The sequence below is a fragment of the Ailuropoda melanoleuca genome, chromosome 15, assembly GCF_002007445.2.
Source record: "Ailuropoda melanoleuca isolate Jingjing chromosome 15, ASM200744v2, whole genome shotgun sequence".
Classification (NCBI taxonomy): Eukaryota; Metazoa; Chordata; class Mammalia; order Carnivora; family Ursidae; genus Ailuropoda; species Ailuropoda melanoleuca.
In genome coordinates, this window is record NC_048232.1 from 44,495,927 (window position 1) to 44,518,358 (window position 22,432).

General features: G+C 39.3%; 1 protein-coding gene across 2 annotated transcripts; it reads left to right on the forward strand.

Annotated features, from left to right (window-relative positions):
* Positions 1–338: 338 nt before the first annotated feature.
* Positions 339–19,428, forward strand: CCT2 (chaperonin containing TCP1 subunit 2). Of its 2 annotated transcripts, none has more exons than XM_034643944.1 (16): positions 339–487; positions 1,264–1,338; positions 1,440–1,505; positions 4,691–4,802; positions 5,117–5,193; positions 5,314–5,426; positions 6,225–6,427; positions 8,092–8,192; positions 8,357–8,484; positions 9,644–9,747; positions 12,763–12,882; positions 13,262–13,390; positions 13,583–13,686; positions 13,976–14,075; positions 15,259–15,400; positions 19,139–19,428. In XM_034643944.1, exons 1-16 carry the CDS (start codon positions 485–487, stop codon positions 19,167–19,169), a joined length of 1,608 nt encoding a protein of 535 aa, XP_034499835.1. In that variant the 5' UTR covers positions 339–484; the 3' UTR covers positions 19,170–19,428. The 2 variants fall into 2 exon arrangements, with proteins under 2 accessions (XP_034499835.1, XP_002922229.1); XM_002922183.4 differs by lacking the exons at positions 339–487; positions 1,264–1,338; positions 1,440–1,505 and adding exons at positions 2,864–3,012; positions 3,789–3,863; positions 3,965–4,030.
* The last annotated feature ends 3,004 nt before the right edge of the window (positions 19,429–22,432 follow it).

Sequence of the window (22,432 nt, forward strand, 5' to 3'; positions counted from 1 at the left end):
TGGTGAATTGTTTTTCGTTATTAGTATGTAACACTTAAAGCTGTGTATTATGTAGTATTTTAAGGCACATTTTTAAAGATTAAATTTCAGAAAAATTAAACATGCAAGCAGGAACTCCGTTGCTATAGCAACCCCCGCATCGCGGCGTCCCTTTTGTTCTTCGGGGGTTCCATTCCCAATCGGCCCGGCTCCACCCAACACGTCAGATCCTTCCCTCCCTGTTCCCGGGCCGGTGGTGCCGCAGAGGGCGGAGCGCGAGTCAAAGCCCCGCCCCTCAGTATCACGAGAGGCATTTCTGACCACGGTCCTCCACTCAAAACCGGCACCCCCTCCCTTCCCCAGAGGGCGGTGCCAGGCCGGAGCTGCGCGCCTGCCGGGGCTCCGCCCCCTGCAGTAAAGCGTGTGCCGTCATTTCCGGCTTCTCTTCCCTCTGGTCCCGGGCGTGAGCTGAGGGATTAGCTTGTGTGCCGAACTCGTCGGAACCATGGTGAGTCCGGCCCCGTTGGCCCTGCCCAGGCTCTGCCCAAACCCTGTCGCGTCCCGCCGCGCCCTGCCGCGCCTTGCCGCCCGCTGCCCCTTCTGTCTTCCTATGGCCGCGGTCTCCTCATGTCTGTCCCCAGAGACCGCAGCACATGGCGCGGGGCGCGGCGTGCGGCCTGCGCCGGGCCTGCCGGCGAAGCCCTCCATACTTAACCGGGAGGTTAGGGCCTCCATGCCAGCGTCTTGTGCTAACTCGGCCTCTCCATAGTCTCAGACCCCGAGGCCCGGGGGTCAACCTGAGCGAAGAAATTTCTAGTGCCCTGGGCGGAACGGCGCGGCAGGCCCCGCCCTCCCCCTCGGGGCGGAGCCTGGAGCAGCGGGGCTGGAAGGGCTGGAGGGTGAAGATGGAGGCGCTGCGGCCGCGTTGCCTAGTCCGCCTTGACGGTTGTTGCGCGAGTGGCCTGCAACCCCTGCCTGCCTTATCCTTAAAGTCATCTTAAGTCTTGCCATATTTAACAGCCATTCTTTTTGGTGTATAATTTTTACTCGTAGAACACTTGTAGACCCCAAAGGCAAACTCTCCTTGCTACACAGGTTGTGTAAGTCCCTCACTCCCCCTAAGTAAATGACCGCTCCAGTGATGGAGACCGTCGTTTGTTTGAAAAAGTACGCTATGCTGTATATTAATTTTCTCTTTAATATATACATGTATTTCTGGCGGAATGCATCTAGGTATACGTGTTAAATATTAGTATTCAGACTGATCATTGTTTTCTCTTTTAGGCGTCCCTTTCCCTCGCACCTGTTAATATCTTCAAGGCTGGAGCTGATGAAGAGAGAGCAGAGACTGCTCGGCTGGTAAGCCTTGTTCTCCCATTCTTTTAAAGATCCAGTTGTACTTTAGGAATTTTAAGACTGTAAAACTGATTTTTACTTTCAATTTCTGATTTTTACTCCAGTCTTCTTTTATTGGTGCCATCGCTATTGGAGACTTGGTAAAGAGCACACTAGGACCTAAGGGCATGGTAAGAAAAACAAGAAATCTTTATATTTTGATATTGCTTTAGAGCTGTTGTTGGGAATGTAGTTAGCTCACTCTTCTGGGATGCTTTTTAAGCTTTGAAAGTTAACTCTTGTATACAGAAGACCTGGATATGTTCTCCTTTCTAAAAATCAAAACAGTACTCCTACAGCTAAAGTCCTTGTGGATCACCATCCTCAGTCCCTTCCCTAGTGACAACCGTAGTTATATTTGGATGTAAGTCTTCCCAATATTTGTCTTTATGTACATTTATGTGCATTTTATGTATTATGTGTTTTGTTATATATATTTTGTTTTTATTGTAATTATTTGTGTGTACTCTTTTTGAGGGTTGCTTTTTAAAATCCCTTTTGGTGTAGATACTTATATTTTATATTTATTACCGAATTGATGGACACTTTGTTTCCACTGTTTTCTCTATTACAGTGCTGAAACAACCTTGTTAATGTCTCCCTGTTCCCTGTTTTTGGGGCAGACAACAGGGTTTGCTTATGGAGTATATGCACTGAAAAAATCTGGATGGATACTGCCAAATTGCTATCCAGAGTATTTACACATTNCAAATAAATAAATAAAAAATAAGATAAAAATAAAAAAATAAAAAATAAATAAAAAAAAGAGTTAAGTAGAAAATTGTTTTAATAAACCGAAATATTTGGAATCAATCTTGGTCTCTATCAACACACTATGTAAAAGTATATTAGTCATCTCTACTAGTGGAGGGGAAAAGAACGAGTGAAATGTGAGACATGAAAATGAGCAAACAGGGCAAAGATAAAATGTCTCCATCAGACTTTGTCACAAGACTGTCCAGGACAGTCAACGTCCAATTTAAAACAGCTTTTTAAAATTCAACGAAAGGAATGTAAGTCTTCCTCGTAACTCAAATAACGTTTAAAATTAAAATAGCAATAAAGATATTTAATAATATGGTAACCCCAACACTCCCACACAAACTGAAAAAGCTGAATATGCTTGCTTCTGGGGAAGGAAGTGCTGATGTTGGTGAATTGTTTTTCGTTATTAGTATGTAACACTTTAAGCTGTGTATTATGTAGTATTTTAAGGCACATTTTTAAAGATTAAATTTCAGAAAAATTAAACATGCGAGCAGGAACTCCGTTGCTATAGCAACCCCCGCATCGCGGCGTCCCTTTTGTTCTTCGGGGGTTCCATTCCCAATCGGCCCGGCTCCACCCAACACGTCAGATCCTTCCCTCCCTGTTCCCGGGCCGGTGGTGCCGCAGAGGGCGGAGCGCGAGTCAAAGCCCCGCCCCTCAGTATCACGAGAGGCATTTCTGACCACGGTCCTCCACTCAAAACCGGCACCCCCTCCCTTCCCCAGAGGGCGGTGCCAGGCCGGAGCTGCGCGCCTGCCGGGGCTCCGCCCCCTGCAGTAAAGCGTGTGCCGTCATTTCCGGCTTCTCTTCCCTCTGGTCCCGGGCGTGAGCTGAGGGATTAGCTTGTGTGCCGAACTCGTCGGAACCATGGTGAGTCCGGCCCCGTTGGCCCTGCCCAGGCTCTGCCCAAACCCTGTCGCGTCCCGCCGCGCCCTGCCGCGCCTTGCCGCCCGCTGCCCCTTCTGTCTTCCTATGGCCGCGGTCTCCTCATGTCTGTCCCCAGAGACCGCAGCACATGGCGCGGGGCGCGGCGTGCGGCCTGCGCCGGGCCTGCCGGCGAAGCCCTCCATACTTAACCGGGAGGTTAGGGCCTCCATGCCAGCGTCTTGTGCTAACTCGGCCTCTCCATAGTCTCAGACCCCGAGGCCCGGGGGTCAACCTGAGCGAAGAAATTTCTAGTGCCCTGGGCGGAACGGCGCGGCAGGCCCCGCCCTCCCCCTCGGGGCGGAGCCTGGAGCAGCGGGGCTGGAAGGGCTGGAGGGTGAAGATGGAGGCGCTGCGGCCGCGTTGCCTAGTCCGCCTTGACGGTTGTTGCGCGAGTGGCCTGCAACCCCTGCCTGCCTTATCCTTAAAGTCATCTTAAGTCTTGCCATATTTAACAGCCATTCTTTTTGGTGTATAATTTTTACTCGTAGAACACTTGTAGACCCCAAAGGCAAACTCTCCTTGCTACACAGGTTGTGTAAGTCCCTCACTCCCCCTAAGTAAATGACCGCTCCAGTGATGGAGACCGTCGTTTGTTTGAAAAAGTACGCTATGCTGTAAATTAATTTTCTCTTTAATATATACATGTATTTCTGGCGGAATGCATCTAGGTATACGTGTTAAATATTAGTATTCAGACTGATCATTGTTTTCTCTTTTAGGCGTCCCTTTCCCTCGCACCTGTTAATATCTTCAAGGCTGGAGCTGATGAAGAGAGAGCAGAGACTGCTCGGCTGGTAAGCCTTGTTCTCCCATTCTTTTAAAGATCCAGTTGTACTTTAGGAATTTTAAGACTGTAAAACTGATTTTTACTTTCAATTTCTGATTTTTACTCCAGTCTTCTTTTATTGGTGCCATCGCTATTGGAGACTTGGTAAAGAGCACACTAGGACCTAAGGGCATGGTAAGAAAAACAAGAAATCTTTATATTTTGATATTGCTTTAGAGCCGTTGTTGGGAATGTAGTTAGCTCACTCTTCTGGGATGCTTTTTAAGCTTTGAAAGTTAACTCTTGTATACAGAAGACCTGGATATGTTCTCCTTTCTAAAAATCAAAACAGTACTCCTACAGCTAAAGTCCTTGTGGATCACCATCCTCAGTCCCTTCCCTAGTGACAACCGTAGTTATATTTGGATGTAAGTCTTCCCAATATTTGTCTTTATGTACATTTATGTGCATTTTATGTATTATGTGTTTTGTTATATATATTTTGTTTTTATTGTAATTATTTGTGTGTACTCTTTTTGAGGGTTGCTTTTTAAAATCCCTTTTGGTGTAGATACTTATATTTTATATTTATTACCGAATTGATGGACACTTTGTTTCCACTGTTTTCTCTATTACAGTGCTGAAACAACCTTGTTAATGTCTCCCTGTTCCCTGTTTTTGGGGCAGACAACAGGGTTTGCTTATGGAGTATATGCACTGAAAAAATCTGGATGGATACTGCCAAATTGCTATCCAGAGTATTTACACATTAGCGGTATATGAGAGTATGGTTTGACCCATGCATTCTTCCAGATGTATTTATATCTTAACTTGAATCGAATGTATTCCTTTTAGGATAAAATTCTGTTAAGCAGTGGACGAGATGCCTCTCTTATGGTAACCAATGATGGTGCAACTATCCTAAAAAACATTGGTGTGGACAACCCAGCAGCTAAAGTTTTAGTTGGTGAGTCTGAAAATAATAAGGTTTCATTAACATTTTGAAACACATTTTTAAATAGGCTTTGTTGACTACTTTCAATTAATGTCCTTTTTAATCATTATCATTATTAAACTATAAGCTGCTGGAGTGCCATGCAATTATTAATAATAAAACATTTCATATGAGAAGTTCCTGAGAGTTTGTCATGTGAGGAAACATAGATAAGTGAGATTCAGGTTGGTAGTGGATATATTTAGAGAATTAGGTAAGCTGTGGAGAAGTAATTTAGAATGCATTTATATCAAATATAAATGAGTTACTAACTAGCTTCTTTCCAGATATGTCAAGGGTTCAAGATGATGAAGTTGGTGATGGCACTACCTCTGTTACTGTCTTAGCTGCAGAATTACTAAGGGTAAGAGTATCTGAGCAACCTTAACCTCTTTTTTTTGGTTTTTTTGCTCTTGTATCAGAATTAGTTAGATTCTTTTTATGTGTTTTTCATTGGTGAATGTTTTCCACTATTTATTAATAGGAAGCAGAATCTTTGATTGCAAAAAAGATTCACCCACAGACCATCATTGCGGGTTGGAGAGAAGCCACAAAGGCGGCGAGACAGGCTCTGTTGAATTCTGCAGTTGATCATGGGTTGGTATACCAAAATAATACTGTTTTAAACATTTAACATTCTTTTCAAATATGTTCAATGCAAGAAGTCTGGAAAACAGTGAAAAGCATACACAAACATGACCCTATTGCCTTATCCTGCCCGGATAACAAAACAAACCCCCACATTACACTCCAGATACAGTTGGGTTTTCAGTTTTTTGCATGTGAAAATCACAGGAAAAAAAACCAAGTAGAATCATTGTGTAGTCATTCTAACTTAGTTGATTAATAAGCATATTTCTGGGTGTTGATATTTTCTGCAAAGTTAGTAGAGGGTATGCATTTGGTTATTTGTAGTGTAATTTACCTATCTATAGTTAGCGATCTGTTTTGATGAGTTAGATTTATGATAATAGTTGTGACAAACTTCTTACTTAGAAAAATGTTTCAAGAAGTATAATTGTTGGGTCCAAATGTATATGTATATTTTAATGCATTTTTATTTGAAAGTAATCCTCTAGAAAACCTTTATTAATTTTCACTCTTAATTATCTGTATAGCAATTCCTTTTTATCCGTGTTCTTGAAGCACTTGGTATTCTTTTGTTTACTTGTGTTTCTTTTTTGGTGTTTTGCCAGATTGGTGAGGAAAATAGTATCCTTTAATTTTGCATTTCTTGATTAGTGGTGAACTTTAGTTCTTTTGCTGTGGTTTAGAGCCCCAGCTGCGGTGAAATTATCTATTGACAAGTATTTGGATAAATTTTGAAAAGAAAAATAGGATTGATGTCTTTGAAGAAGCATTTTAAAAACCGACATGAGTGTTTTTTTCTTCTAGTTCTGACGAAGTTAAATTCCGTCAAGATTTAATGAACATTGCGGGAACAACATTATCCTCAAAACTACTTACTCATCACAAAGACCACTTTACTCAGTTAGCTGTAGAAGCTGTTCTCAGACTGAAGGGCTCTGGTAATCTGGAGGCAATTCACATCATCAAGAAGCTAGGCGGAAGTCTGGCAGATTCTTATTTAGATGAAGGTATGTATATGTTGAATATGGGAAAACAAGCTTTGATCAGATGTTGAGGGCTAAATAGTGAATCCTACTTTTTAGCTGGTCAGGACTTGACTCTTTACAAAGCCAGAAAATTTGTCTTTAAAAATGCAAATCATATTACAACCATTTTTGTCTTTTTAATCCATTTATTATACTTACTGTATGCTTTATTTCACACTATCCCAACATTTCTTTGATAATCTCTAGGTTTTATTTTATACCTTGAAGTTCTTGCAGTCTTTAATAAAGAGAAATTGTAGTTTTAGTGAAAGTCAGCTATTCTCAAATGGCACTTTTTCTAGGAAGAGTGTTTGTAAATCATATTTAATTGGTGTTGAGGTCATATAGTTCTTGGTGTTCTTAAAAAGTAGTAAGTCTTAGCAACTGCTGTTTCCTTAGTAATAGTGTGTTTTGTTCTTAGAGTATGAACTTTTCAAAACATCTATATTGTATTTACAAAATGGCTTATGGTGTGGAATGTGTAAGCATTCTCTTTTATAGAGGAGAAATAGGAACAAGTTGTGCTTTACCAGTGATTTGTACTCCAGGTTTTGCTGTAGTCATTTTTTTTTTTTTTGTAAGATTTTATTTATTTATTTATTTGAGAGAAGAGAAGAGGAGGAGCACAAGCAGGGGGAAGAGGGAGAGGGAGAAACAGACTCCCCACTGAGCAGGGAGCCTGATGTGGGGCTTGATCCCAGGACCCCTAGATCGTGACCTGAGCTGAAGGCAGACGCTTAACCGACTGAGTCACCCAGGCGCCCCGTTTGTGTCTATTTCAAAGGAGTAACAATTCTAAAAATATTCTTTGTTGATTTTATATGCAAGGACTGTGTAGCATTTCTAATAGGGGCTAGTGGTAGGGAAAGATAATGAAAAGAAGGATAGCTACCATTCTTGGATGTTCTGTGCAAGCATACTAATGGGAATTTTACTCAAAATCTTATTTATTCCTCATGATGAACCTAATTCATCTGAATAGGGCAGAAAACCCAAGATGATCATGTCTTAAAAAGATAAAAGTTATACATGCATCTAAAAGAAACCTGGAGAGAGAGTTCCAAATCACAGGCCCATTGGCTGGAGACTAGCCCTGTGCCAGTGGTGATAACTCTTGTTTTACAGATGAGTAGCTGAGGTTAATTTGTCCAGGGTTGCACACATAGCCTGTAAGCAGCACGGGCGTGATGGGGGTTAGGTTTATCTGACTCCATTATACATGGTTTTTTGTGTGGGTTTTTTTTTTTGTTTTTCTGTTTTGTTTTGTTTTTTTTCATTTTATCACCAGCCTCAGTTCTTTAAAAAATTCAGTAATCTCTAGCAATACCTTGTTTTCCTGAATTGTCACAGTTTTTCTCTTGTGTTGGTTTTAAGCTAATGAAAGTGGACTTACTAGCTTTATATTATAATCCACACCTGCATATTTTGTATATATGTGAAACAAGAATAAACACAGTATTTTGAAACTTTTAAGATTTGTGTTGTGCCCTTACATTTCCAACGCTAAATTGATTTGCTTTAGTGGAATGCTTTCTAAGTTCTAGTAGCTTGGTGAATTGGACTTAAATGCATTCTTTGAAAGATAAAGCAGACAAAGATTTATCAGTATAGCTTTGAAGTATTTACTACAATACTCTGCGTTGTAGGTTTTCTGTTGGATAAAAAAATTGGAGTAAACCAACCAAAGAGAATTGAAAATGCTAAAATTCTCATTGCAAATACTGGTATGGATACAGACAAAATAAAGGTACGTTAACTACATTTCTTGGAATTCTAATTCAGTTGCACTAAAAAAACCTAGAATATATATGAATGTATTCAAATATGTAATTTTAGCTTATTTTCATAAAAATATGCTGTGGGACTCGAGTAATGAAAGTGATGCTATTTTTATGCTTTCCTTTGTTTTAGATATTTGGTTCCAGGGTAAGAGTTGATTCTACAGCAAAGGTTGCCGAAATAGAACATGCTGAAAAGGAAAAAATGAAGGAGAAAGTTGAACGTATTCTTAAGCATGGGATAAACTGCTTTATTAACAGGTGTGTATGTGCTTTTGCTAACAATATTTGTAATAATCTAATGATATTTGTCTTGTACTCACTGTGTCCCCCTTTGGCTCCAGAAGCCCAGGCTGAAGTTTTGGGAAGAAGTCCACTGTTCCCCTCCAGGATCAGGGGCCTGAACCCACTGCTTTGAACTGTTTGCTCATTCCCACCTCAGGGCCTTTGTGTCCAATTTTCTCTTACATGTTTTGGGTTTTTTTAAATGGTGAAAATATTTTGACAGACAGTTAATATTTGATGAAAGATCAAATATTTGTGGGGAGGGGCAAAGGGGGAGAGAGAATCCTAAGCAGGCTGCATGCCCAGCGCAGAGCCCAATATGGGGCTTGATCCCACGATCCTGAGATCATGACCTGAGCTGAAATCAAGAGTTGGAGGCTTAACTAAGCGATCCTGGGGTCCCTTACACTGAATTTAAAAAAATATTTGGCCTTTTTTAAAGTTCCAAACTTTTAAACATGTCCTTTTTACTCCTACTAAAAAATAACATCTGCTAATTTTGGAAAATCGAAAAGTATAAAGAAGAAACAGAATCTGAGGTTTAACTTTCCTGAAATTTATTCTTTCATGAAGCCGAGTTGCGTATGTATGTGTGTGTGGTGTTCCAAGTTTCAGTTTTTCACTTAGCTGGGAACACGTGCTATAAACTTTTGTAACTTGCCTTTTTTTTTTTAACCTAACAGTATAAATTCTTACTTAAAATTAGTTTTCATAATTGGTAAATTGTGATTTACACAAACACTCTTAGTGGACATTGAGGTCATTGGCAGGTTTTGCTGTTCTCTGTAAAAATTTTTATACATACCTTCATTAAAGATTTTTAACATCTGAATTCGTTTTCTTGCTGTAGAGCCTCAGGAGTGGAATTAAAGCATGTGAACATTGATACAGTTTTTTATGCATTTCTGGTGCATTGCTGTTCAGAATTATGATCCAGTTTATCCTATCAATAGCAATATAAAAAATGACCCGTTTGCATTGCTAGCATGGATGCCCTAAGTTGTGTAATTTATGAATTACTGTATATGGTATTTCTAATTTGTATTTCAGTAAAAATGGTTCCATGTTTTTTAGTCTGATGTATTTTAGAATTGGGAAATAACAATTTTGAACAACATTTTTATTTTATTTATAGGCAGTTAATTTATAATTATCCTGAACAGCTCTTTGGTGCTGCTGGTGTTATGGCGATTGAACATGCAGATTTTGCAGGTGTGGAACGCCTAGCTCTTGTCACAGGTATGGTGAAAAAGGCATTAATTTCTAACACTAATCACTCTTGGATTTATTGAATGTTAGTATACGTAATTTTGAGAATACAAAGAAATACTTTTAAGGGGCTTAGAACATAAATATTCTGAAATCTGATTGTGTATAGGTTTTTGACATCCTTGGATACCAAATTATCTGCCATGTTTGCCATGGGTTATAAATACCTTTTTGTTACATTGTTTTAAAGATACTACATCTTTTCTCACAAACCCACAGGACTAGCGTTCTACCCCTTGTCTGAAGAAACTAAAGCTTAAAAAAGGACTCTTTAAGTTTTATCTAGTTTATTCATTTCTTTATTCTTTTTTAAAGATTTTATTTTATTTATTAGAGAGCATGGGGGTAGGGAGTAGCAGAAGCAGACTCCCCACTGAGCAGGGAACCTGACACAGGGCTTGATCCCAGGATCCTGAGATCATGACCTGAGCCAAAGGCAGACATTTAACCACCGACTGAGCCACCCAGGCACCCCTCATTTGTTTATTTCTAGTGCTGAGTAGTCGAATGCTTTGTGCCCTTTGTGGTAGTAAGTTATAATGGTAACCTTTGCTGAACACTTAACTATATGTCAGAGAGTGGGTCAAGTGTTTAAACGTTGTTTTGTTTATTTTTTAAAATTTGTGGAAGTCATGGGGCGCCTGGGTGGCTCAGTTGATTAAGCATCTGTCTTTAGCTCAGGTCATGATCCTGAGTCCTGGGATTGAGCCCCACATCCAGCTGTCTGCTCAGCAGGGCACCTGCTTCTCCCTCTACCCGCTGCTCCTGCTTGTGTGCTTGTGCTCGTGTGCACACTCACTCTCTCTCTCCCAAGTAAATAAATCTTTTTAAAAAATTGAAGTAATGTTGAAATAAGTGTGAAACAATCCAGCAATGAATAATGAAAAGTTAGTATACTATAATACCCTTTAATAGAGCTATGAGTTTCATAATCCCAGTAGTGTGGAATAGAAATGTGTTTATAATTAAGGTAATGTCTACATCAAAATGACATAGCATGCAGCTTGTTGACTTTTTATTGTAATAGTTTTCAAAGTAACTGCTAAGTAGCCCTTGAAAGACTAAGTTTTGCAGCCTTTATTCTCTAATTTTCAGGCCTTTGAAAATGAATGAATGGGTTGGGAAGTTGGTTTGAGGTCTTGCAATGAGAATTAAGGAGAGGGGTCTGAGATAAAAGCCACTAGGAATGTTGAATTCGGTTTTCAAGTGCCATGGGTATTAGAAATAAAAGTATACTAATGTAAAGGGGGTAGAATTGGTTTCATCCCAGAATAACTTCTTAATCCATTTTTAATATTTTGAGAAGCGTAGTCTTCTGACCTAAAAAGAGACATTTTTCTTTCATTAATTACTTTGAAGTGGGTTTCCTTATTTTAAATAAAGTTCTTTAAGAGCCATTACATACTTGATGCTTAAGGTGATAAAATTTATGGTGTAATTCCTCCTTCAAGGCAACAAAATTAAAGATATGACATAAGAAATAAATGTGAATGATAGCACCTTCGTAGGATAAGTTGATACCATAAGGACTTGATACATGAAATTGCCACATACACTCAGAAGAAAATTCATTGCACCAAGCACAACCCACTGCAGAGTTGACCCCATGGTGCCTCCCATCCTTAACTTATGTGTTATCAAGACGTGTGAAATTTGTTCTTGTAAATGTCTGGAAATATTTTGTCAGCAAATGTAGATAAGTGAGTGAATTTAGGATAAGTGAAAATTCTCCTAAGTGAAATTAGTCTCATTTGGGGGGTATGGTGTCCCAAATATCTGTTATGTATCACATCTAGAACACAAAGCAGTCTCAGGCCAATCAAAAGTCAAAAAAAACTTCAGCTATACAGATGAGCATAAATCAGTAGAGTTGGAAAGACGAGTACTTCTAATAAATTTTCTGTAAAGCAGATATAAAGTATTGATTATTCAGACTTAGCAGTAAGGAGTAGGAAAAGAGGGGTTGGTTGATGATGGTAGAGGGAATCTGCTTCATTAGAGGAGAGTAAAAAATTAGACAAAAGGCTTTTAAAATGGAAACTGAACTTTTGCAAATAAGAACTAGGGAAGGAAATAGCTGAACCTTTCAGTTTACACCGTGGAAGATGTAGGGAAAATAGGAAAAGAAATAAGACACAAGAATAAAATTAATTTGTTTTATGTTTTAAAAGATTTTATTTATTTGAGAGAGGGTGCATGGGAGGAGCTGCAGAGGGGGAGGGAGAGGGTCAAGACGACTCCACGCTGAGTGCCAGCCTGATGCACCACTGGATCCCACGACCCTGAGATCATGACCTGAGCCAAAACCAAGAGTCGGATGCTTAACAGATGGAGGCACCCAGGTGCCCCAAAATAAATTTACTTTTTTGACACCTCATTAGGTTTGCTCTGGGAAATTCTCAGTATACATTTCCCCTTTTTCTAGGCCTTATAGGGACTTTCTGAGACTTCGGTTATCATGATGATTAGCAGGTATCATGTGCTCCTGTAAGCAGTTTCTAATGTCTACATCTGTTGACATAGAACTAGTCAAATACTTCTCATGTTTTGGGAAATTGGATCATAAGGGTACTGGTCTTGTAGACGAGGTTCAAAAGAGAATCTGGATTTAAATTCCGACTTAAAAGTAAATGTTAAAAGTCCCAATTTAACTTTTGAGAAATAGTATTACACAGTGTGCACATATAAGTGTAAGACAGCCTACTTGGATTTGAATCTCAGCTTCACCCTATATTTGTTTGAGCTATGTAACCTTGAATAAGAAACAGAGTATCTCTTTGCCTCAGTTTTATTATTTCTGTATCAGATAGTAACAACCTCTTTCATGAGGGTTGTTGTAAAGATTAGTTTATGTGAAGTGCTTCAAAGAGTGCTTGGTATATAGTAAGCAGTCAACTTAAAAAATGTTCTCTGTTCCTTAGTTTTTGTTAGAAAACAAATTTTAAACATGTTGTACATTTCATTAACATATGTTTATGTTCATAGGTGGTGAAATCGCCTCTACCTTTGACCACCCAGAACTAGTGAAGCTTGGAAGTTGCAAGCTTATTGAGGAAGTCATGATTGGAGAAGATAAACTCATCCACTTTTCTGGTGTAGCTCTTGGTGAGTGATTATGCAGATCCTGATTTTAGGTTCCTAAATCTTTGATAGGCTCTGTTGAAGTTAAAAGAAATAGTTACTGTATTTACTAGAATATGATGTGTCTTAATTCGTGAGAAGCATGGGATGCAGGTTAATTTCAGTCTCAAGGTCAAACCCAGGTTAACACCTTGCCTTTCTGAACAGTGTATATTCAGTGTGAGTTTTAGATAACTTAGAACTATTGTGAACATGGATAATTAGCAGAAAGAATGTATAACAGCAGAGGACATATTAGCTTTTAAAACCAAATAATCATAACCAATATCTACATAAATAATAGAAAGCAAACTCTTATTTTTTGTATTCACTGTGACCTAAGAATATTATTTTTTAACTTTAGGTGAAGCTTGTACCATTGTTCTTCGTGGTGCCACTCAACAGATTTTAGATGAAGCAGAAAGATCTTTGCATGATGCTCTTTGTGTTCTTGCCCAAACTGTGAAAGATTCTAGAACAGTTTATGGAGGAGGTAAACGTTTTCAAAATATTGAACATGTTTTATTAAAGTATAGTAATGATTTTGGCTTTAATGATTTTTAGAAAGTTTATATATAATATTTTTGCAATTATTTTTAAAACGTTTGATGTGTCTTAAGGGAAATCAGTAATTCATTGTGTTGGGAGATAACATATTTTATTGGAATTTCGTTTTCATCCGCAGGCTGTTCTGAGATGCTGATGGCTCATGCTGTGACACAGCTTGCCAGTAGAACACCAGGCAAAGAAGCTGTTGCAATGGAGTCTTATGCTAAAGCCCTGAGAATGGTAAGTTGATAAAGACACCTGAACTTACACATTTTGTGAGTATTGATGGTTTTTTAAATGCATATGTTTTTCTCTCTCGGACGTGTTTGCTAATTTTTGGCTTTAAGAAAAAGAGCTGGTTCACACCACTTAAATTTTATTCTGGAGCATATCTTTTTTATGAGCAGTAATTAAAAGGAACCATTTTACATTGTTTCTAAAAGGTATAATTATAAAAAGCTGTCCTAGTTAGGACTGAGTCAACTTTCTTATAGTAGAATAGTTACCATTTGTCTTTTTCACGTTCTAGTTGCCAACCATCATAGCTGATAACGCAGGCTATGACAGTGCAGATCTGGTGGCGCAGCTCCGAGCTGCCCATAGTGAAGGCAATACAACTGCTGGACTGGGTAAGAAAGCGATTGGGACCATGAAGTGATTAAGAGTAATTCTTTACCAAATTCTTTCTTTTTTTAGAGATGAATTCTTAAAAGCATAGAGAAGATTTCTGTGGTGCTTGTCTCAGCAACCATTGTATATCGTAGGAGAATGTAACTTCATATTCTCAAAATTGTCAGAACTGTTCTTCCATAAGGGGTATGAAACTATAGTTAGAAGGCTTGTACTTAGTTATGATGTGGTGACTGAAGGATTTAAATATATAAATAGTACTAATATTCAGAAATAAGTACAAACTTTATTAAAATTTTTATAGAGTATCAATATTACATCCTAATCTCACAGGATACTTACTACAAGATATTCTTTTTTTTTTTTTTTAAGATTTTATTTATTTATTCGACAGAGATAGAGACAGCCAGCGAGAGAGGGAACACAAGCAGGGGGAGTGGGAGAGGAAGAAGCAGGCTCATAGCGGGAGAGCCTGACGTGGGACTCGATCCCATAACGCCGGGATCACGCCCTGAGCTGAAGGCAGATGCTTAACCGCTGTGCCACCCAGGCACCTCTACTACAAGATATTCTTGAGTGCAGATCTTTACATAGATAAGTGGCCAGAAGGATAGATTTAATTCAGATTGAAAAATTTCCCAATGAACTGTCCAGGACATTGCAGGAATAGTTACAGAGGGTAGATAATTGTGTCACTAGAGAAGAGAGAGCTAATGAATAATGATCTGTCAGAAAGTGAAGTAGGATTCTCACAAGAGGAAAAGTAGATGACTTTTGAATTCTCTTCCAGTTCTTAAGAATCCATGGTAATTAGTGATGAACACATTTTCTGTAGTAATTTTATATACGTATGTACACATACACACCACACACACACACACACACACACACACACACGTATGTAATAAAGATAGGTGATTGAGTATTCTGTGTACACTTTCCATTACCTGAGGTAATTGTCCTCCATTAATACAGATGATGAATAGTTGACCTTTTAATTTTCTAAAATGCTTTCCTTGAGTGTTAGGCTGATGAGAATGCTCTAACTAAATTGAGTAGTTGAGTCTTGTAATCTCATTTTTTATAACAGGATTAATTTTATTTGTTACAAGTCATTAGAGATACTTCGATAATTTCACTGTTAAAACCATTGTTTATTTAGTAAATACTTTCTTTTTTCAGATATGAAGGAAGGTACCATTGGAGATATGGCAGCACTGGGTATAACAGAAAGTTTCCAAGTGAAGCGACAAGTTCTTTTGAGTGCAGCCGAAGCAGCAGAGGTGATTCTTCGTGTGGACAACATTATTAAAGCAGCACCAAGGTATCGTAGCACTTTAACAAACATTTTGTAGGAAGCAAAAAATAGGTAATTACATGTATTTGGTAATTGTAGTTGATAGAAAAAGGCATTTCTGCCTAGCTGAAGGTATTATGCACATTATTTAAAATACATAGTCACAACTCTAAGATTTAAGTCAAAAGCTGAGGGGGAGAGAGGTATGGATGACACGGGGGAGCTTTCAGAATTGAAAGGTCACGTGAAGAGCCATGCTTGGAAAGGTCAAGAACCCGATTGGGGGCACCTGGGTGGCACAGCGGTTAAGCGTCTGCCTTCGGCTCAGGGCGTGATCCCAGCGTTATGGGATCGAGCCCCACATCAGGCTCCTCTGCTATGAGCCTGCTTCTTCCTCTCCCACTCCCCCTGCTTGTGTTCCCTCTCTTGCTGGCTGTTTCTATCTCTGTCAAATAAATAAATAAAATCTTTAAGAACCCGATTGAATGGATGTGAGGGCTATGGTGGTAAGAACGAATGTCTTTTTACCAGGCTGAATCCACTCCAGTCATTTTCTGTCCTGGGTACACTTTTTTCATATAAATAATCTTAAGCTCATAGTGTGCAGAGTTCTTACATGTTCCTATTTCAGCAGGTTTTTTGTTCATTTGTTTTGGCTTTTTTTTTTTTTTAAAGATTTATTTATTTTAGAGAGCATGAGCACAGGGAGGGGCAGAGGGAGAGGGAGAGAGAAATTCTAGCAGACTTCTTGCTGAGCTCGGAGTTCTATGCAAGGCTTGATCTTAACAACCCTGAGATCATGACCTGAGCTGAAAGCAAGAGTCAGACACTTACCCAACTGTGCCACCCAGGCCCCTCATCATTTTTTCTAAGATGTCAAACTTTCAGAAACTCATTCAAATAAAAAATAGTTAAGTAGCCAGAAAAATCTTAACTTTTGAAGATTCAGTTAATAATTTTAATTTTGTTACTAGTAGTTATTAAAACGTTGGGGGATGGGAGACTATGGTTGCTTGCACCAGGAGATAGAGGTAAGGGTGGTGAGAAGGGGTTGATAAAAGATTTTGAAGGTAGAGCCAGCAGAATTTGATTATGGTTTGGATATAAGTTGTGAGAGGAAAGGGAATGAAGGATAATCCAAGGTGTTTGTTGGGAGAAAAGAGCTTCTCTTATCTCAGATGCAGTAGACTTTGGGAAGGAGGGCGGGGGTGTCAGAGTCGGACATTTGAGCTTTCCATTGAGAAAGCAGTTAGGTAATTGAAGCTGAAGCAGAGAAGCTTGCTCTGTAATTGTAAATTTAGGAGTTGTCAGCCTACATTTGGTATTTAAAGCCATGAGATTGGTTGTGTCCCCAAGAGAGGGAATGTAGGTAAGGAAGGGAAGGAGTTTTATAGGCACGGGGCGCTTGAGAATTTGAGTAATAAGTTTGGAAAGATTCGGAGCAACTGGCAGAGGACACTAAAAAGGAACATGAAGTGTATGGATAAAGGGTAATGATTAAAACTGGGTGATGGATACATGGGGATTCTGTATATAATCTCTGCTTTTCTGTACATTTGAAATTTTCCATAATACTTGAATTTTAAAGATTGGGGGTGTGGGTGCCACTGAGGTAGGAGGAAAACCCAGGGAATGTGTGTCTCAGAAGCCAAATGAAAGTGTTTAGCGATGGGGAGTGATCAACTGCCACAGTGATACAAATAGGTCAAGTAAGATAAAAACTGAAAATTGACCTTAAAGATTGGATTTAGCAACAGAAGCAGTTGGTATTCTTGACAAGCAGTTTTGTGGAGTGGTGGGGGCAAAAATCTGAAGTAGGTGCGACAGAGACCAGGAAAAGAAGAATCGGAGGAAGTGTGTATAGACTGCCTTCTCGGGGAGTCTCTTGTGAATGGAAGCAGAGAAGTGGGATGGGAGTTAGAGGACGTGGGTCTCACTGTGAACAGTGCTGTATGTGGGAGCGATCTCGTAGGGGGTGATGGATGCGGAAGAGGGAGCAGCCCACTGAGTAGCTGTGAGAAGGAATGGGAGAACGAGAGGAGGGCTTGGTTTTCAATGAAGCACGGGGAGCACAAGGGAGTTCGTCCCTGGGAACAGGAGGGAAGGAGGAGCACTATCAGGAGATTGCACCTTAAACGGACTCTGTTATGAGGACTCTCTTTGTGCGAAATCCGGTAGTACCCACTTCAGTGGCTTGCTTCTGTAAATGGCAGCTGTCCTGTTGTTATTAGAAGGAAAGAGGAGAAAACAGTGATTTGGATGTGGAGAGAAAAGGGGAGTGGTATTTGTATCTACTGTGGTGTAATGGAGGGAGGACAGGGCTGAAAAATCTGAAGATTCTCTGCCCCTGGTAGTAGGGTAGGGTAATGAGGAACGGTCATATTTTGGAATGGAACATTGGTGTGGGAAGAAGTTGAGAGTTTCTTGGAAACTGTGTCAGCAAAGATGGTTGAGTGTGGTTCTGTTTTCTCCTGTCTTTAAGCAGAAGGATACTAAAAGGAAACTGAGGTCTGTACAGTTTTCTGGTTTGGCAGCAAGATCACATAACCACACCCACCCTCAGAAATCTTTGCAGTGACTTGGCACCCTCAACCACATTTGATACACTAAAATACCTCATTTGATCCAATATAAGTGTTTTAGTGGTTTAAGTGTTTATTAAGTTTAGTAGACGTACTCTGTAATTTATAGTAAAGAAACATGAGTAATTGTGTTTAAATCAACCTTCCTGAAGGACTCTTTGGGACTTTTCTACTTAATCTCCAGGGGACTCGTTTTCCAGATTGGTTGCCCCATGACAGCTGCTGGAGAACTTTTTCTGTATTGATATCTTTCAGCATCCTTAATCATATTCCCGTAAGCTTCCAGGGTTGGAAGATCTTACTCTTTATACGGTCTCTTTGGATCTGTACTTGACACTAGAAGCGGTGCTTACTACATAGGCATTAAGTAAAAAAATTCTCTAGTACCCCTGCCATGCCTCCTTGAGGGATTCGTTATTTTCTCACCAGAGAATAAAAGTTTAACATCTAAGATGTGTGTGAAAGTCACCTTCGACATACTTTAGTGAGTTACCTGACCCTGTCACTAGCCTTTCTACTGGCATCGCTTTCATTCATTTAGAATAGTGATCCAGAGATTTTCATCTAGAGGCCCCAAAGCCTTGTCATTTTACAACTTCTGATTAAGAGTAAACTGTCTTGGGGGCGCCTGGGTGGCACAGCGGTTAAGCGTCTGCCTTCGGCTCAGGGTGTGATCCCAGCGTTACGGGATCGAGCCCCACATCAGGCTCCCTCCGCTATGAGCCTGCTTCTTCCTCTCCCACTGCCCCTGCTTGTGTTCCCTGTCTCGCTGGCTGTCTCTATCTCTGTCAAATAAATAAATAAAATAAAAAAAAAAAAAGTAAACTGTCTTTGTCTTTGATTTAGTAAAATGCCCTAATACATTAGTTGAAAACAGGAATTAACCTTTTTCTGGAGAATATGTATTTGTTAAATAGGTTGTTTGGATGAGAAGCTGAGAGTTGCTAAATACAGATCTTCACATTCCACAGATTTTGTACTGCCTTCTTACTAATACAGTAATAATTGAGGGATGTTAGTAATGAGGTAGAGAAACATCCTTGTTATAAAGAATTGGCTGTCATGGTTTTGATAAAATTATGATTTCAGCTGTGTTTGTATTTAATATAAACCTTTGGTTATAATCATGCTTTTCAATTTTACCATTGTGTTTTCTTAAGTGTTTGTTTTGTAATACTTACAGGAAACGTGTCCCTGACCACCACCCCTGTTAAAGATTCCCATGTGCTGTTGAGCTCTCGACCAGTTAGTTCATAGCAAAGTTGTGTTTGAAAGACTTCGACCTCTTAAAGAAGACTGTGGAATCGAAGTTTATCTGTGGCTCTTATATCCTTAAGTTTGGACATTTAACTGACCTTCTGTTTTAACATGGGTCTAATTTATTTGCTGTTTCATTTTCCATAAAATTCTGTTGATTTAAAAGTTCATTTCTCATACTGTGCATCAAAATAAAAATTTGAACAATTGTTCTTATCTGTCTTAGTGATTTGTACTTTTTTTTTAATTTAATGGAAGCAAATGATTATACTCTCAGTATGGAGTTGTTCGGCTTAACTAATGATTGACCTTACATGTTTATGAAATAATGATCTTGTTAAGTCCAAGTCAGATGTGATAAACAAAGGTTAATCTCTTGGTTTGTAATCATATGTAACCTTTACTAGCTGTTTAATTTTGTTTAGTGAAAGTATCTTAAAGTTTAGTACTCATTTAATTTTGTGTAGTCTAAGTACTATCTCTTACATAAGACAAAATGCTCGTGGTTTCTGTTCAAGTTTTAGAGTCCTGTTTTAAAAGTTGTTTGGTGTGCTTCTTTTCAAGCGCCCTTGATGCTTTAACAGGTAATACCTTCTTGAAGATGGATGTGGTTAGATATAGGCATTGTTGGTTGTTAGGATTTTTTGGTTTTGGCGAATGGATTTGAGAAAGAGTAGAAATAGGGATAGATATGTACTGAGTTAATGGTTTAAAGGTGTATTTAGATTTGGAGGTTATTAATGCATCATTGTATAAAAGAATGCCCAAGTAATGAGAGAAAGCCTAGCAGTAGGTTGAGTTTTTGCAGGGTATCTCTGATACCTTAATGGAGAAACATTTTATTTCCATAGAGGAGCAAAAGGGTTTTCAAAGAAATGCTGATAAAACAACCTGTTTTCTTGTGTTTGTTCTAAAGTAGGCCCCGCGTGGGGCTTGAACCCATGACCCTGAGATCAAGAGTCACGTGGCTCTACCAACTGAGCTGGCCAGGCACCCCCAAACTGTTTTGTTTTTGTCTAAAAAATTGGTCTCAATATTTTAATAATATTATTAATAGAAGCTATTAAAACTGGGAAAACTTGTGGTTTTTTGTGGTCCTAGTGTATGTCCTCCCAACATTCACATAAAGGAGAAACTTTTCCTGAGATTATCAAAGACAATTGTACTGATTTTTTTCTAAGTGCTTTATCACATCATAACATCAGTTTTCACCTGGAACAGGTTTCAGTAGAAGTGGGTTTTAAACATCTGTCCTTAGAGTACTAGATAGCCTAGAGTAAGATCTTAAAAGGATCCTTGGGCATGTTTTCTCCAGAGGTCTTGAAAAGACTACACCTGTAAGTATTAATCTAGAAAGAGGTAGAAACATGGGAGCTTCATTGTTATATCCAAGAATACACCCATTCCTCTTTTCCTCTTTGAATTCATATCCTTTGAAGCCCTTACATTGTTGTCATGAACCTAGACTATCTCAGGTTCACGAATTTTAATATCTTTTCAGTCAGAACTTAAATACCAACCTAGGCCCCACTATTCCTGTAACAGTTTTGGGATGGAGTTTCTTGTAACTCAGAAACAGTAAATGTGGAAGCAACGAGTTTTTCACAAAACTTTTGTGACATGTAAAGAGAGATTTGGAATGTATGTTAATAGTAACCACATGAAAAGTTGTCAAAGTGCTTAGGATTTTTAAATCTATTCTAGGTAGCCTTCAGTTTTTCTTTGAAGGATACTACGTATACTCTTTATTCTCCTTTTACTGTCCTCAAGCCAGGATCCATTCTTTGCCTGCTTGGAGGCCACGGGCCCACTTTCCTTGCTGATTGCCTCGCAACTTCCTGTGGTTTAACTCAGGAGGCACCGGCAGGATATGGGGATAGGGAACTGGTATTTTCTTCCTGCTTTTGCTCTTTGTCTCTGGAAATGGCTGCATCCCTGTGAGACCTATCACTACAGTTTCGCTGGTAACCCTTTCTTCATGCCTTTTCGCTCTTACTAGATTAGGGTAACATTGCTGTTCCCTGTTCATCCAACCTCATGGGTGGTGACTGCTGCTCTTAACACTCCTACCTGGTTGTCTCAGTACTATCTGGATCCTCCCCCACCCCCGGTCTTGTCTAGTAGTAGTTCCTTGGGATTCTCACTCCCTCTGCCCCTCCCACCCGATGCCTGCGCACACGTGCTCGAGTGCTTGCTCACTCTCTCAAATCTTTAAAAAAAGATTTTTCTCTGATGCATAACTTTTTGGGTTTCAAGGCTTTTAAAATTATGAGTAAAAAAAGTTACATTGGGTGCTTCGTTTCTGCCTTTTTAACCTTCTATAATTATGTCAGAATTTCAAGAAAACATCAGAGGGTTATGGAAATGTTAATATGCATTGACATGGTTACTTTATAAAATTGATTGAAATCCTATAGCGAAAACTTTCAGGTAGCAAAATCAGTGGTGAACCCTTAACCGTATTGTTTGAGAAATGTTTGTTCTATATTATTTTAAAAGAAAACCACTTGACTAGTGTCAGATGTTTATAATTTGACATTTGATTCAGACCAGTTAGCTCATTAGATGAGAACCCTGTACAGGTCAATTGGTGTCACTCTGTTTTATGGTGTAACCTACAGCAGTATTAGAAAAGGTGGGCCCATTAATCTTGGGAGGAGGAAAACATGGTCAAAAGAAAAAGATCCATCTCTGAGGCTGGCTGTAGGTGCAGCTCGGAAGGCAGTTGGCATCATGTTTCTAGCATCGACTAAGTATAGTTTTGTTTCAGTCAGACGAGAAAATAAACTAGAAATTCTAGCTGTGTAATGGAAATCTAGACTGGTTACTGAAGGAATTAAATATTTGACAGCCTATTAATTGAATGATTAAAGGGATCTGTTGGCAGTCAAATCAGTGGGTTGCAGATATTCTACAGACTGGAAGGTAGCAATAGAAGAGTACTGTGATAAGAAACTTTCTTCCTCTGGTTTAGTAAGAAGTATTTATAGTAGGAGAACACATGAAAATAGTCTGCTGTGCATTGTCATTTTATTTTTTTTTTATTTTTTATTTTTTTTAAAGATTTTATTTATTTATTTGACAGAGATAGAGACAGCCAGTGAGAGGGAACACAAGCAGGGGGAGTGGGAGAGGAAGAAGCAGGCTCATAGCAGAGGAGCCTGATGTGGGGCTCGATCCCATAACGCCGGGATCACGCCCTGAGCCGAAGGCAGACGCT

Coding starts and splice junctions, on each gene's coding strand:
- CCT2 (XM_034643944.1), top strand. Junction 1,506..4,690: donor CACTAGGACCTAAGGGCATG/GTAAGAAAAACA, acceptor TATTCCTTTTAG/GATAAAATTCTGTTAAGCAG. Junction 12,883..13,261: donor CTTTTCTGGTGTAGCTCTTG/GTGAGTGATTAT, acceptor TTTTAACTTTAG/GTGAAGCTTGTACCATTGTT.